The sequence below is a fragment of the Podarcis bocagei genome (assembly GCF_964188305.1).
Source record: "Podarcis bocagei genome assembly, chromosome: 9".
Classification (NCBI taxonomy): Eukaryota; Metazoa; Chordata; class Lepidosauria; order Squamata; family Lacertidae; genus Podarcis; species Podarcis bocagei.
This window is the reverse complement of record NC_138134.1, coordinates 70830373-70846279: the sequence shown is the minus strand read 5'-3', so window position 1 is coordinate 70846279 and position 15907 is coordinate 70830373. Positions and strand designations below refer to the sequence as shown.

At 40.2% G+C, this 15907-nt stretch overlaps 1 protein-coding gene across 2 annotated transcripts in view; it reads right to left on the bottom strand.

The window, feature by feature from the left end:
- MOB1B (MOB kinase activator 1B) overlaps positions 1–15907 on the bottom strand; it is a 33731-nt gene continuing 17824 nt past the window's right edge. Inside the window, exons 2-7 of one of the 2 annotated variants that reach the window (XM_081207455.1) lie at positions 11512–11678; positions 7778–7871; positions 5099–5232; positions 3805–3968; positions 2493–2576; positions 1–1789 (exon numbers count right to left, since the gene is read on the bottom strand). In XM_081207455.1, the coding sequence (XP_081063581.1) occupies positions 2499–2576; positions 3805–3968; positions 5099–5232; positions 7778–7871; positions 11512–11678 (637 nt within the window). In that variant the 3' untranslated portion in view covers positions 1–1789; positions 2493–2498. Of the gene's footprint in view, positions 1790–2214; positions 2577–3804; positions 3969–5098; positions 5233–7777; positions 7872–11511; positions 11679–15907 lie in introns of those variants that run through there. The other variant, XM_081207456.1, reaches the window with a different exon arrangement.

Here is a 15907-nt window from a genome sequence, read left to right as displayed (position 1 = left end):
TTTTCGTTTTCAAGTTTAATGAAATCAACAGAGTTTAACTAAATGTACTCTCAGTGATCTCCAGCCTTTTATTATCCAACCAAGAAGTCAGCAAACGAAAGCAAACCAAATTATCCCCCCTACAATGAGCATTTGAAACTTAATACACTCTCATTGTACCTTTATAGAACAGACTTACCTTATAGAAGGTTCACAACAGTCCCTAAAAAAATTGTGTGTGTTTGTGTGTGTGTTAAATTAATATTTCAAGGGATTGAAATTGCTCATCAGTGGGAAACATTTAAATAGTAACTTCCTTCCTTATAAACTGCTGTCTGTAAAATCCAATTTTTTAAAAGGTCCTCAAACATCTATTTAAATATTTGATCTCAGAATGGTAAGCCTGACTTCTATAAAATCAAGCCTGGACATAGATTAGCATATGTAATACCATAAAAGATTAGCATATGTAATACCGTGTGTGCATATTAAGTAGTACCCAAACTGCTGATCATTTATTTTGCTAAATCTACATGCAGAATTATGGTGCTCCATGCAATATGTACATTAGGTACAATGAGCAAGGGCTACCTAATTATCAAGGTGAAGTAAGCCTAGATAAGTTCATGGCATTTCTTGTTTTTCCTTTTATGACTGAGTTACAAATAATTCAAGACCACATCTTAAGCTCAAGAGCATGTTGAATACTGGATAATGCAGTGTTTAAAACACACATTGTGCATAAGTAACTTACACACACTGCAAAAAACATGCTATCGGAAGGTGTTGTGCACACAAGATTTTAAAAGGGACATGCATGGGCACACAGCTTATGTCTGAAATGCATACTCAATAAGATACCACTTTGTGAATTTGCAGATTCAGATCAATTTCACCCAAGGAAGGCTATCTCTATACTACACAGAACTCCGTTTTAAATCATTCTGTGCAAATTGGTTTAAGAACATCTGAAGAGTATGATGCATCAGCAAAAAAACCCAACATTTTAGATTTAACACTATATAATCAGAGAAGTGGCAAGTTGCAAATGTGCAAGAAAGATCTGGTTGTATATAGAACTCTGAATTAAACCTGACAATCTTATGAACATGTGGGAATCAGAGATAGCTCATGTTCTGAACTTCTAAGAATGAAAAGTCTTGGGTTTCCCAACGTGCTATCAAAAACATCCACAAACCAACAGGTGACGGTTATCTGGGTGCTTGGTTATAAGGTACTAGGTCATCTCATTTGAAAGGAGGGGAAGAAACAAAGAAAGAGTGACAAAAATACAAAATATGTGTGAGTAAAAGTAAACCGAGACATCTAAAAACATGAAAAAGTGGTACTGTGTGCCATATAAGAAAACTGCTGCATTTGGGTGTACAGTTAGGATTGCAGTGGGACTGTGCGCTCAGGATGAATGGAATGGCAAGTGTTCCATACGATAAATGGATTGAGGCAGTTTGCAACTAAGGAGCCCACACTTGTACGTCAAGTGAGATTTCTGCCACTCGCAATAAAATGACTATGGTGGATTTAAAAGTATTTTAAAAATCCTTGTTAACACCACTGTTGTTCTCCGTAAACAACTTCCCCTTGTTTCCACTTGATGCTCTGGCAAGGCTACTGATTTATACGGGTAAGAAAGCTTACAGTACAGTTTGACCTCCCGTGATCATCAAAATCAGGCTGGCTAATCTAAAGGAAAGTTGAATGTTTGAAGAACAAATGCAAGCAACAAAGAAGAAAGTGGTCAACCCCCAGGCTGTCCTTAGTCCTCCACAGATGCAAGACGTTGGGTGGGTTTCTGAGGACATAAAAAAAAGAAAGAAAAATGAGCCCCCCTCTCTCCCCACCTCCTGTAGCCCACATTCATCTCTAAAGGCATTGTTTTGCATTAAAAGCTGGAGATCACTTCTAGAAGTTATGGCTTTTTAAAAAAAGGTTTACACATATTTATTTATATCTAACAAGAAGTGTAAGTCCTGGGTAGCAATTTGTGTTTTCTGGTTCCAGCAAGGTTCTTTGTATGTGCTTTGTACCTCAGAAGAGAGTCTGCCAAGGCACTTAGAGAATGTTAAGTCTCTTAAAGGACTTTCTGAGAATGGGCTGCAACTGGCAACGCAGAACCCATACAACCAGCAGTGTCACATTTCCCAACAAGCATGTATTTTTTTTCTCTCCTTTATAAACACTCGACTTCTGCTAAAAGAAGATTACACAATAAACAAGAACAGAAAGCCATTTACTGTGTGTGTCTCACTAAAGACAAACGAGTTCCTCTAATAAAAGCACAGAGAATGGATCTAGGTTGCCCAAATAAAAAACAAGAACAGGTTTCCTTTTCTTTCTAAAAACATAAACAAAAATTTAAAAGGCTGCAAGCCTCTTCACACGCTTGCTCAGGAGTAAGTTCCATGGATCTTAATCAGTGTGCAGAGGATTGCAGCTCAAATCCCTAAAACACCACATGCCTGCTTAAACCAAACAAGTGATTTGCACAAATTCACTTCTGCTTATCTGTCCTTTGAAGTGAGTTTTTCAATCAGTTCTTGAAGTGGAGCAAGTTCTCTTCTGTCTATAAGGTTAAATTCCTGTGGAAGGCAGAAAAAGACCAACAATTCAGTTAAACATTTAGCAGGACATCCATTAGTTATCAACAGCATTGTTTTACCCTATGTAACTGAAAACACAATTATCTTACGCTGGAAGTAAAAGCAGTCAACACAGTTTTTAGGAAGAACAAAGATGAGGGCAAGGCACACCGAAACTAAGACTAAAAGAAAGATCCCCATCTGAGAAAGACAGATATTAAAGTTCATTGTGGGGAGATTCCACAGAAAGCATTGCCCTAGCTGCTGCTATTGCAGAGATCAGAAGAGAACCAAGTGAGGCTCTCATTTCACTTCTCTAGGCATGTTCACTTGCCTCTTGTTGATATGTGAGAGGATACCAGTGTCCTAGTTAGAACTCTAGAATATTCATGAACCTGCACTACTTAGGCGCAGAATCTATATGTGGGACTGCACATGGCACATGGAGAAATCCAGCAATATTTTTAATTCTAGGTTGGTGGCCAAATGCTACCAAACACCTCTAACAATAGAAGTCTGCCATGCAATCTGTGATAGCACTAATTTCCATTCCACACAGAAGGATTTCAGCATTTCCAAATGGGATATATAATCCTAAAGGAACTGCTTTTACCTCAATCAGATAATCACTTTTACATATTTTTCAATATCCAGTTAAAGTGCACAAAGGTTTCTGGTTATACATATTCACCATTCATGTCACATTAAGGAGATCACAAAAGAAAATATTTGGCTGGTGGCTTTACTGTACAGTTTTTGGAACCTGCTAAAACCTTTTTCGTTAGGCAAGCCTACCCAAACATGTAATTTTACTAGGTATATTTGTTTTAAAACTACTAATTTTATTTACCTATTTTTTTAAAAAAAAATATGTCAGCTTGCTTTTAAATGTTTAATTCTGCTGGTATTTTTAAATTAATGCTTTATATTTTATAGAACCTCCTTTGATTTTCTGGTTAAGATAGAGTATATAAGTATATTTATTCAAATAAATAAATAGCTCCAAACCTTTTCTCCCAATAATACTTCATGGCATGACATAGAACTTAATTGAGAATAGGGCACAGCAGACAACATTAGAATCATGTTAGAGAGAAACTTCAAATGTGCTGAAGAATACAAGGATCCCTAGTTACCGCAATAAGCAACAGAAAACTCAAAAGAGAATGCGAGCCCACGCTCCATCTTGCAGGGCTATATTAAGTCATAGTACCCCATGCCTAGTTACCTGAACAAAAAAGATAAAGTGCTTGAAGGATGTGTTGAGATGTGCCTCTTCTTGCAGCTGAATGACTGGATCAAAGTGCTGGTGGTAGATGTGAGCATAAACTCTGAAGAGACGCTTTAGGATCGTTTTAGCTACCGACATGAAGTTCTTTGGGAAAGGAACACCTAGAAATCAACAAAGCAAACGTCCAAGTGTTTACATTCAAGTCCTACAAAGAACACAGGGTTGTATCCAACAAAACCATCCTGTTCACACAACTATGTCCACTTGCAAAACAGAACTTCCCCTCTCTTCTCCCTCATATCAGTTCTGGGGTTTCCCCATAGCATCCAGAGCAGGTTGGGGGTAGGAGGGGGAGCGAGAAGAGGAAGGGGAAGTTCTGTTGCACAAGCAGAAGCAGCCTTTGTGCTGATGAGACAGGTTCATTAGATACAACCCCCAGCTGCTATCATGCTCAAGACTCATCTAGATAGTGGCTTCTTGCTTCAGTGCCTAAGCTGTGGCACAATACATGACCCATGCAGAAAGCATAAGAAGCCACTCACAAGGAATCTTGTCATCCCATGAATGGGCAGGGAGCAGCACAGGTTTAAACAGCCCACGTATCAGGACTGAGAACCACAAATATCGGAAAAGTACCATCTATGCAAGTGTTTTTCCAACTGTAATCAAAAACACAACCAGAACTATTCAGCAAGCATGTTTTTTAAAGACATACGGTAACTGTATCTTGCACTGATTTAAAATTTTAAGTTTAAAACTGTGATTTTTATAAACCAACGAATGCATTGTGCAGAAGTGAACAAAAATGCAATACTACACTAGCACAGAAATCACCCTAAGGGAATCGTCCTGTTTGAAATACTGAGTATTTAGCAAAAATAGCAAACCAGTCCTCAAACAAACTGGTACTTGTGCTTTCCCTTATTACAGCTTTTTCTCTAGAGGGAAAAATAAATACCATAAGCAAAGAAATATTTAATTGCTTATTTTCAAAGATCACTCTTCCTTTTAATTAAGGACTGCTAGAAATTAGGTATGTTCTGGTCTACATAAAGGTAAAAGTACCCCTGGTCCAGTTGCAGAGTCTTAAAATTAAATCTTGTACAAAAATTAATTAATAGTGAACAACTGCTGCTTAAAATGGTTACATATATTTTCAAAATCTTATGTTAGTTTCCCTCAAGTTAAAAGTTTTTGTTTTCTCCTATTCCTTTTGAAACAGCATGTTCAGAGTTTGCAAATTAAACCATCCAGCTTTTATATAGCGGCAATATACTAATTTTAAAATTACCTATTTTGGATGGGAAGAGTGTCTCATCATCCAGCTGGTCCTGAACCCATGTCATAAGGTAATCAATGTACTTTGGTGCTGAACACTTGATTGGCTTCTTTATGTTTGTCCCATCTGCCCAGTGGTACTCATATCTGGAATGAAACAGGGTTAAAAGACATCCCTTTAAATAAATCTAGGACTGTACACACTAAACAAATGAATTATTGTTTTTATAACATTGGGATATAAAGGCCTGCTTCAGGTGTGCCCAAGGGCTTGAAGATGCTCAAGAGAATTCTTCTCTCTTTTAACCCCTTCCCCATACACAAGTCTCCTCGGTTTCAAAAGTGATTAGCACAGGAACAAATTCCCCCCGGGCACTGAGAACCAGTTGGCTGGCATCCAAATATACACACATGAGAATTAGAGTGATTATGGTATCACTATATAAGACGTGACATAATTGGCATTTTGCAAAGCTAGCCCTACAACCAGCAGGAGCTATGGTTCAAGGAGAATTATCGTGCTAACCATGTTCTAATGCCCCAAACCTCATAGTATCTCAAGCCAGAGGCAGGTTCTTCCCCGATACAGCCATGCCCTTAGCTCATGAAATGCTTTTTAATTCCAGAACTTCTGGTGCTAAGTAACACGTGCATTAAACACACTCATTCATGTTCTACTCCTTTTTAATCTAAAGCTGACAGTCTAGTTTTATACTTTAATAGTATTGGATTTAAAATTATGGTACAGTATTGCATATAGCTGAACTGATGCAAAATGACACATTAAGTGGAATAGTAAAACAGAAAACATTCAGCCATGAACCTTAATTATTCCAGAACCTGGTCTCCACAGCCTCCTTAAACAGCCTTCTTTTTGATAATCTTAATATCATGCACAGCTCCGTCAAATTTTCTCTTTCTCTTGTTTGGAGTGAAACTACTGTATTTTAGCTGAGCACACATTTCCAGGATAGCAAGCAACAGTGTAACAACTCAAACAGAAGTACACCCATGGAGAGAGCTTCAATGTATCTACGAACCAGAACACTATAATTAAGCAATGTTTTCAGAACTCTTAGATCTTACAGTAGGAAACTATGAATTGGCTTCTTTTGAGCCAATGCAGTAACGATATGCAAGCAAAATTTGAAAAAATTCCCTTAAAACAGTTATGTATTCCACAAGAACCGAGTAAAACAATAAATGCTAAAACCACTTTCTTCTGTATTACATCGATATTCAGCATGGAGGGCCACTTTGGAAACTGGTACCTCGCACCTATATTCACCCATTTAAAGTTTTCAGAAATCTATCAGCTGAACAAAATAGGAAGATCTGAATGAATGCCGGAAACTGGCTTCTGAGCATGTGGAACATTTTGGGCTGGAGACAGACAACAGTTGTCAGGGGAGTTGAAATGGTTAGGAGAAGCCATCAAATCCCATAGCGAACATCAGGGTTGTCAAACCTGCAACTGTTAGACAACCAAATTGTACGTAAAGAGACCAGTAAAGCCTGTTTTGCACCTTGTAAGTTCAAGTGCAGTTTACTTCCAAATTATGTGTGCATAAGATTACAGTATTAACCAAGGTCTGCACACCCACTTCAAACCAGTTACATATCCTGGCTTGTGGCCATTCTTTTCTCTAAACAGTGGCTTTCAGACACAATAATTAAGGAAAGCGACTGATAGTCAAATGTTATGCTTGCACATGGCATCTGAATAGCTAACCCAAGAAAAACAGCTGCTTAATTGTGGTGAATAAGAGGCAACCATTGCCTCTTATTGCAAACGGTGCCAGTGTAATAACATGTCTGTGAGTAAAAGATTTACATATCCGCCTTCATTTTTAACCATGTTCAGCTTTTGCCAGCTAATAAATTTGAAAGAGATCAGAAAAGTCCTTTAATCAAGGTTTCTGTACTGAAAATAAAACCCTGCATCCAAACAACTCTGATTCAAGCAGTCGTCAAGATATATTAAGACACAGAGAAACAGAGACAGATCATGCTATTTCCAGATGCATCAGTAAGAACTAAAAGGACAAGGCAACTAAATATGTATGTATATATGTATGTAAAGGGGAAACAAAAGGGGGGGGGAACCTATACAGACACATATATTTAATGGTCCTCTCCTGTCTTAACAACACTGCTTAGCGTAGGAGACAGCAAATAGAGGACCCTGAGCCAAGCCAAGCCACTAGATGGTATTGCTTAATCCCAGTTACCAAGCTTCAGGCAAGTGTGCTGTTGAAGCAGTTGTAGTTGTGGAAAAGGGATTATCTAGTGGGGTACCTTAGGTAGCTGGAAATCAGAGTTAATCACTATCATTTTTAAAATAAAAAAGGGTTTCCAGTTCTCAGGGTTGTAGAGATGAAAAACATGCCGGCAATATTTGCAATTCAGCAGTTCAAGGTCAGATCGTGGCCTTCAGGACTATTAAATTCCTCCTGCTCTGCTCTCTCTCACACTTTCATTGACCTCCCACCACCAAACAAATCTGTAAAGAATTCGATCAGGCTAAAAGCAAAAACATGAAACACAGAACTTCAGCTTCTTTGTAAATAAAATTTCAGGTTTTTAACTTACTAAGAGTAGCAATTATCATTGTTTAAAACCCAATTAAAAATGAAAAACAGCAAGTATTTTATGTCTCATAGTTTCAAAGTCGCATAACTAGCATTCTTACTTTGGACCTGCAGACATCACTGGGCAGCTCTCTTCTGTGCAGAAGTCTGTAATTGTCCCATAAAGCATGTTGATCTGGTTGAAGAAGTCCACAGCTGTATATATAAAAAATAGGAACGATTTCAATTTGGCAGATAAAAAGTGTGTGCTTTCAGTTGCAAGCTAGACCATCCACACAGCTTCTCAGCAAAAGTACTCTGCTGTGTTTAATATGTTACTATACAAAGGAAATGCCAGTCAGAAAACAGACTAAGACCTCCAGAAAGACTCACATAACAAGATAAGTGTACTAAAATGGTTTTGAAACTATATAATCTATGTTTGTTAAAAGTGGTGAAAGTACAAATACGCAATCCTCTGGCTTTCCATTCCTTCCAGTGAAATAGGATCCTTAGAGTCAAACCATCTACAACTGCTAAACACACATCAATGGCTCAGTGTCTACCTCATCTCTTAACATGCTTTGCTACCTTTACATCCCTTGCTTGGTCGTTCCTCGTCTATGGTATCAGGATCTCTGTCTGGAGTTTATCCCCTGGTGTTATTGAGCAGCATGTCTACCATAGCAATGCTAAGATGGCAAAGTTCCTTCTGTTGACTGCTTTATCATTTATTTATAACATTTCTATATCTTCATCAGTAATACCAGAGAGACTCACAACAATACAAACATGTTTCTCATAAAAGGTAAAGGACCCCTGGACGGTGAAGTCCATTCAAATTCAACTATGGGGTGTGGCATTCATCTCGCTTTCAGGCTGAGGGAGACAGCGTTTGTCTGCAGACAGCTCTTCCGAGTCATGTGGCCAACATGACTAAACCACTTCTGGCACACAAAACACCATGAGTGCCAGAGCGCATGGAAACGCAGTTTACCTTCCCTCCGCAGCGGTACCTATTTATCTATTCACACTGTTACGCTTTCGAACTGCCAGGTTGGCATAAAACATTATATTAAAATACAGCATAATACAAAAATCACAACAAAACCAGCCAAATTATACTAAAAGGGTGGCATTGAGAACCAGCAAATGCCTAGATGCACCAGAAAGTTAATGAAGTTGTGCAAAAACTTAATAAAGGGGGGATGATTCCATAAACTGTGTGCCATGACAGAAAGAGTCCATTGTCACTAAGTTGACCATGCAGACTTCATCCAAATATCTCAGTCTATGGGCAGATTTATGTGGGAGAATGCATTTCTTCATGTACCCAGGTCCATAACTGCTAAGGGGCTGAGGTACAGTCACCCAATACTATTCTGAATCTAGCCTTATAAATAAGACTGGAACCACCAAAGCACAGGACCTCCTACTGCCAACCCAGAGAGTTGGCCCACTAGGAAACCATGGCGTCAAAAGCCATTAAGCTATCAAAAAGCAACAGGGTTGCACTCCCCTGCCCAGTTTAATGCCAAATCTAGTAATCTCTATTACTAGATAGATTGCCCTACTCCAAATCCTGAAAAATGCTGAGCACCCTTCTTTCAAGATGCCATTTACAGACTTGTATTTGAAGATTGGCCTTGTAAGCAGGAACAGCTGTGCAATTTGTCTTGTTTTGGTTTGGCTGCAGACAGAGCAGCAGCACAAAAGGATTTGCGGCCTTCCACAATCTAATTGGGTGATGTCTGGGAAGTCAAATTATGACAATTTCAATGTCACTGTCGTTAAACTGCTATTGAGATCATGGCCTCCTCCATTCAGCAAGACTGACAGATGCTTCCATGCCCTTCAATTCCAGTCAAGGAACACAGGAATTAAAAGTTCCTATGTTCTGAATTTTTTATTTATTTTCACACAGCTGCGCTCATATAAGGGCATTATGATACTGGCAATTTTATTCTGTGTTATGTGTTAACTGGATTATGTGTTAACTGGACCATAATCTTGCAGTCCTTATAAAGGACACTTTAAGAAAGGTTGGTATTATTACCTCCAAACTGCAGCTAGAGGGGCAGGCAGTTGAGGTTGAGAGCAGAACATGAGAGCAGAGCTTGCCTAAGACCACCTATTGAGTTTATGGCAGAGGCAAGATTCAAACCAGGGTCTTCCCAAACCATAGCTCAATCCTTTATCCCAAGATGCAGTTATTCATTCAAAGTTTTCCATCTAGATTTTTTGACACAATATTTTCCACAAAAACAAAAGACTGTCTGTAGAATGCTCTCCCCAGGGAAGTTTGCCTGGCGCCTTCATTAAAATGTATACGTTTAGGCGCCAGCCAAAAATGTTCCTTTTTAACCAGGCCTTTGGTTGCTTTGATTGACACCCTATGCCCTTTTAAAATGTGGGTGGTGGTTGTTTTTTTTGGGGGGGTGTAACTGGGTTGTTGTTTTTATTTTCATTATGTATTTTGTGGTTTTATATTTTGATTTTATTCTGTAAACTACCCTGAGACCTCCAGGTATAGGGCGGTATATAAATTCAATAAATAATCATCATATTTTAACAACTGATGTCTTAATTCAGCTGTGGGAGGACATGTCTGTACAGCAAAACAGCTGTAGATGGAATCTGGGGGAGTCGAACTTACTAGGCTTTTATCAGCTTTCAATGTTTGCTAAAAACAGTGGTGACATTTCTCTCAAGAAGAACAGCTGAAATTTAAAGAAAACAGTATGGAAAATCCCCAGGGAACATGGCAAGTCTTCGAGCCCAAGACACTTCTGCAGCCACATGTGATAAACAACACTGTAAAATCCAGTTCTTCTGCTCAAAGAACAGACAGACCACAGCTGGTACTGTATCAGACCTAGAGAATTTGTGATCCATCAAGCTGGACAGAGACAATTAGCCATTTGCTGCAGCTTGCTAGGGCCTCCAATTGCTTTCCCTTTGTGCAGTTCCAGACAAGGGGCAAACCCAGAAAGTTTATCCAGTCCCTGGTGAGTTGCATTCAAATTGGTGAGTCACAAACTGTGCATCTACAAACCTACTTGCCACCTCACTACAGTGAGTGCTTCTGACCTCCTGGTAAGCAGTACACTCGGGAGCATATAGATCACCTCGCCAGATTTGTGCGGTCAACGAATGAAGGAAACAACAGGGGTCTCTCTTTTGCTGCTTGGAGTTTTCCTTTCCGTCTTATTTTCTGGAAACCCGAAAAGTAAGAACATGCCTCTGTCCCAAGTCCTCCAAGCATGCATGAGAGCTAAGGTGATTTGGTTTAGTTCACTACTGCTTTCTACTACTTTGGTATACCCCTGTAAATAGTCAGTAGCGGACAGTACACATTCACGTAGTATCCCATGCACACAATTTCTTCTAACCCACCGACTCTGGTTTTGATTTGCTTACCACCTGTCCTATAGAATTAATTTGTTAATTTATATCCCACTTTTTTTCTCTCCAAGGAGCTCAAGGTGGCATACATAGTTCTCCTGCCTGCCCTTTAATCCCCCCAACAACCCTGTGAGGTAGATTAGGCTGAGAGACAGTAACTGGCCCAAGGTCAGCCAGGGAGCTCAGTGGAGATTTGAACCCTGGCCTCCCAGGCTCTATTCGAACATTCAAACCACTACATCGTACTGGCTGCAGTTACATCATGGCACATTCAACCATTCTAAAAAGAGTGATTTCCGGAGGTAAGTCTGCAGAAATAAATTTAACCATTACCATCCCAGGGGAATGAATGTCAAACCTCTCATGCCTCCCCTACCCCCCCCCCACCCAGCTTTATCAGTCAATATTAATGCTCAAAAAGCATACAGGGGGGAAAGGTCATGTTACTTACTGTTCACTGCAACCCATTCATTTAGATCTTCACCCTCAGGCAGCATAACAGCCATCCGTAGGTTGCCACTTCCAAGAGTGGCCTCTGCATGTTTCAGCAGCTCATATTGGTGAGAGCCTTCTGGAATATTCTTCTTTGGTTTAAAAGTTTTAGAAGAGCGGCTACCACTGCAAAAGAAGGGAAATATTTTGGTTTCAGAAAATCTTGTGTACTGGGGAAAGAGAGAGACAGGTTCACAGAATGATCCCCTAATCTTACACTAACATTCTTATGAGTTAGAATGTTTTCTCCCCTCCCCACAAAATATAAGACGGCTGTGTGACTAATCTGTTGCATGCTTGGAAACATGATGTACACCCTTATTACATACCACAAAGGGGGGGGGGGAATCCATGAGTGGCGAGATTAGCAAAAACACAGATGACATAAACTTCCGTCACACAGTCAAATAGCCAGCATAGGAGCTACTTCTCCATGTTGCAATTCCATCTAGAACACTGATCAAATGGAAAGGTCTACACAAATCATGCCATTCACATGCAGCCCTCAAATTTACAAAGGAAGAAAGATTACGCAGGATATCTTAACAGTGAAGCCATAATTAATCTAGGTTAATTGATCTTGTATCTGTACTCTTGTGTAAAAATATAAGAAGTGTGTTGCTAGTTCAAGTGAAAGTTTACATGAAAGTCAAGATTCTTTTTTACAAATCTCAGCAACCAGCAAGTGTACATAGGTCCACTGGAAATTGGCTAGTGGTCCATCAGTGCAATACTATCTGACTACCTTCTGCTTTAAGCTACTCATATAACATTTCCTTTCAAATATCTGTCCCCTCTATTTTAGTCCTCTTTGGACCCATTTCTTCAAAGATGTACATCTACGTACTCAAGAAATAGTAACATTCAAGGTGCCCTGTGTTCACCACAGTGTAATCACAGAACAGCAACATACTGAAAGGCATACAAGAACAACTAAACTTTGAACAACTGTTTTGACAAAGGTTCAAATGCAAAAGGTTAGTTTTTTAAAAATTTCTATTCTGAACATGTTGATTCCAATATGGCGGGAAGGCAAGGATAAAAATAGCAAGTGTCTTTCTTTTTCGTCAAGGAGTGCAATTTACTCAGAAATCTTTAGGTGGTAGAATAGGAAGTCTAATATGTTGTCAACTAAATCAGAGGAACCCTAAAGGCTACTGAATCTACTAACACCTTTTCAGGGGATCAGGTAACTTAATTAACTAAGAAGTAAATTCTAATGAAGATATTTTTCCAACATTCCCTTTTGATCCTCCTGAACAACCATAACATACATGCAAGTTATGCAACTTTGAAAGAAGTAATCTAGTTTGTGTCACCAAAAATATAGAGGCACAAGCTTTAATGAGTTTGTTTTTGGGACTTCAGCATAGGTTACCCGAGCAGTGAAATTTGACACAACTAATCCCCTTAGCAAAACAAACACAGTGAATTAAGCAAACACATAGCATTGGACAGACAGAAAGGAACAAGTCAACGGCATTGATGGAGTCACCTGAGGCATTTGTCTTGTTCCAAAATCTTTAATCAGGCTGTATGTTTTTTATATTTTCAGAGACACTTTTCTAACTTTAAGGTTTACTGCTCTGGAGAATGCACTATTTAGTTAATGAATTTGTGTAATAAATTAGTATACTGCCCTTCAGTAAATATTTCCATGGTGATTTAGTTAAAACTAGACATGCATAATAAAAACAGGCAAAAAACAATAAAAGACCAGGGGGGAAATGCATTAAAATTATCATACTGGGAGACAATTAACTGAATAACAACCCATCACTCTGGATTTGTGCAGGGTTTACTCCTTAGCCTTCCCTTCTCCCAGAGATGTCCCACAAGGCAGTGGGTATGGATTTTTTTGTCAGGGTTTACTCCCAAAGCCTTTCTCATGAATGACGATAGCCGCAAAGCAGTGGAAGTTCAGGATTGAAGTGAATCCTAATTAATTTAAATCAATGAGGAGGTGGCCCTGTCGGCAACAGGGAAGGCCTGTGCTGGTGCCATTTGCGATACCCCAAATACCTTCTACACATAATGCCTTTTACACTTTTTGATCTGCTAATCTTAAAGTAGGAGAAGGAAGGAAGGAAATGTTCAGTTTCTGTTAATTGGTTCTCGTGGGAAACTTGCAGATTCTAGCTTCACCAATTAACTCAAGCTGGTGTCAATTTACTCTTGGCAGAAAGCCCAGGTCTGCTTGACCTAGAAACTACTCACTCTGATTGGTTAACGAGCAGCACTCAACTCTGTTATCTAGGGATTGCTAGAACAGTTTGATGTGAGGTGTGTTAGGAGTTAGAAGTGCTGTGTATGGTTTTGAGAGAGAGAAAGAGAGGATTTATTTTGCTTTTATTTGTATGCAGAAACTCTGCTGGTTTTATTTTTCCTTTTAATAAATCCTGTAAATAGTTATTCTGAGTCTAGCTGACTAGTCATTACTGCCGCAACTAGCTTCTTCGCTGTGCAGGAAAACTCTGCTACGTTTGGGCTAAAGCCAGTAGGGCTATGCCTGACACTTCAAAGTTCCATGAGGTTATGGGCATTGTGCTGCCAGCCTGAGTTGCGGTGGTGTCAGCAGCAACGGCGTTGGTTCCAGTAGTTCCAGAAGTTGTTGTTCTCTGGCTGGTTCCTGACCGTGGTGAGCTGGTGACGCTGCGGACACAAGGACAACAGCTGCAGCGTGTGAGTGCTGGGTGCTGTGGTTCCTGTTCTCTCTCTCGGTGGTCGTGAGTAGCTGGTTCCGGGTTCCAGGGACATCGCTCTCAAGATGACCTCACAACCAGTTCAGATGGTTTTTGAGCGTCTGAATGACTCCAATTACTTGCTGTGGTCGGAACGCATGCAGGCAGTGCTGCAGAGGGATCGTCTCTGGCAAGTGGTGAGTAAGTTTCCTACGAAGCCTGATGATGAAGACCTCGATAAAGACCAAAGAGCAAGGGCCACAATTGTCTTGGGGCTGGAAGATTCCCAGTTGCCCTATGTGAGGGGAATCAAGACAGCTAGAGGTGTGTGGCAAGCACTTAAAGAACTCCATGTGCGTGAGACAGCGGTTTCCAAGCTGTTCATTCGCAAGGCATTGTACAAGGCAATGTTACAGCCTGGGGTTACAATGCAGGAACACCTACACAGTTTACAGTTAAAGTTTGCTGCGCTACAGGAAAGAGACTGTGCGTTAGACCAGCAGGAGAAGGTGGCTATTATTTTGAGTTCTCTCCCGGAAAGCTGGGATAATTTAGTTTTGTCTCTAGAAGGCATACAGGAGCGTGATTTATCAGTCAGTTACGTTACTGGGCGTTTGATTGAAGAATGGCAGAAGAGGCAAGAAAGGTCGGTGGCTGCAGAGGCTTCTACTGACGGGCGGTTTGGAAGGAGTTCTCATGCCGTGCCAGAGGTGGAGCAAAAGCAGCGTACTGGTGAGGAGTCAGCGTTTGCTGTTAGGCGTTGTTTCCGATGTGGGTCTTCAGCGCATCTAAAACGACAATGTCCGGAGTTGGTCAAGTCTCAGTGGCCGGTGCAGGAGCAGAGACGAGATCAGCAGCAGCAGCAGCGTAAAAAGAAATTCTTCAAACAAAAACAGTCGGCTCAGCTGGTGACCGGCGAGGTCAAGATTGCTGATGAGAAACAAGCGGTCTGGGTGGTCGATTCGGGAGCGTCTCGCCACATCGTAAATTCAGATGACTTGTTTGTTTCCAAGAACTCAGCACAGCGCAGCCAGGTGGCTCTAGCAGACGGAAGTACTTCTGAAGTGATTTCGGGGGGTGCAGTTTTTGTTCCTTGTCTTCGTGAATGCCTGCAAAATGTACTTTGTGTGCCGTCATTAAGGAGCAATCTGATGTCTGTAGATTGTTTGCTAAAAGCTGGGTTTAAAGTGTATTTTGAAGGAGACAGTTGCATTATTAAGAAGGCTGGTGAGATTTTAGGCACTGCTAAGTCAGAGGGAGGCTTGTTTTGGCTTAAAGCAGGATCTCAAGTTGCAGCAGTAGTCAGTAAATCTCAGCCTGCAGTGAATAACAAAGCTATACATGACAACTGTGTGCACTTATTGCATAGGAAAATGGGGCATGCTTGCTGGAAAAGTGTACTAAAAATGTCTGAATTGGCTGATGGGGGTAATTTAAAGAGTTGTAACAAGTACCTTGATTGTAATGTTTGTAAAAAGGTTAAAACCCACAGAGTCTCTTACCCCAGAAGTGACAGAGTTAGTGAGTCACCGCTACAGCTGGTTCACATGGACGTAATTGGTCCATTTGCTGTAAGCAGGGGTGGATCGCGTTTTTCACTAACAATTGTGGATGACGCCACGCGTTACTCTTGGGTTTTTCCCATGAAGAATAAGGGTGACGTGTTCACTAAGT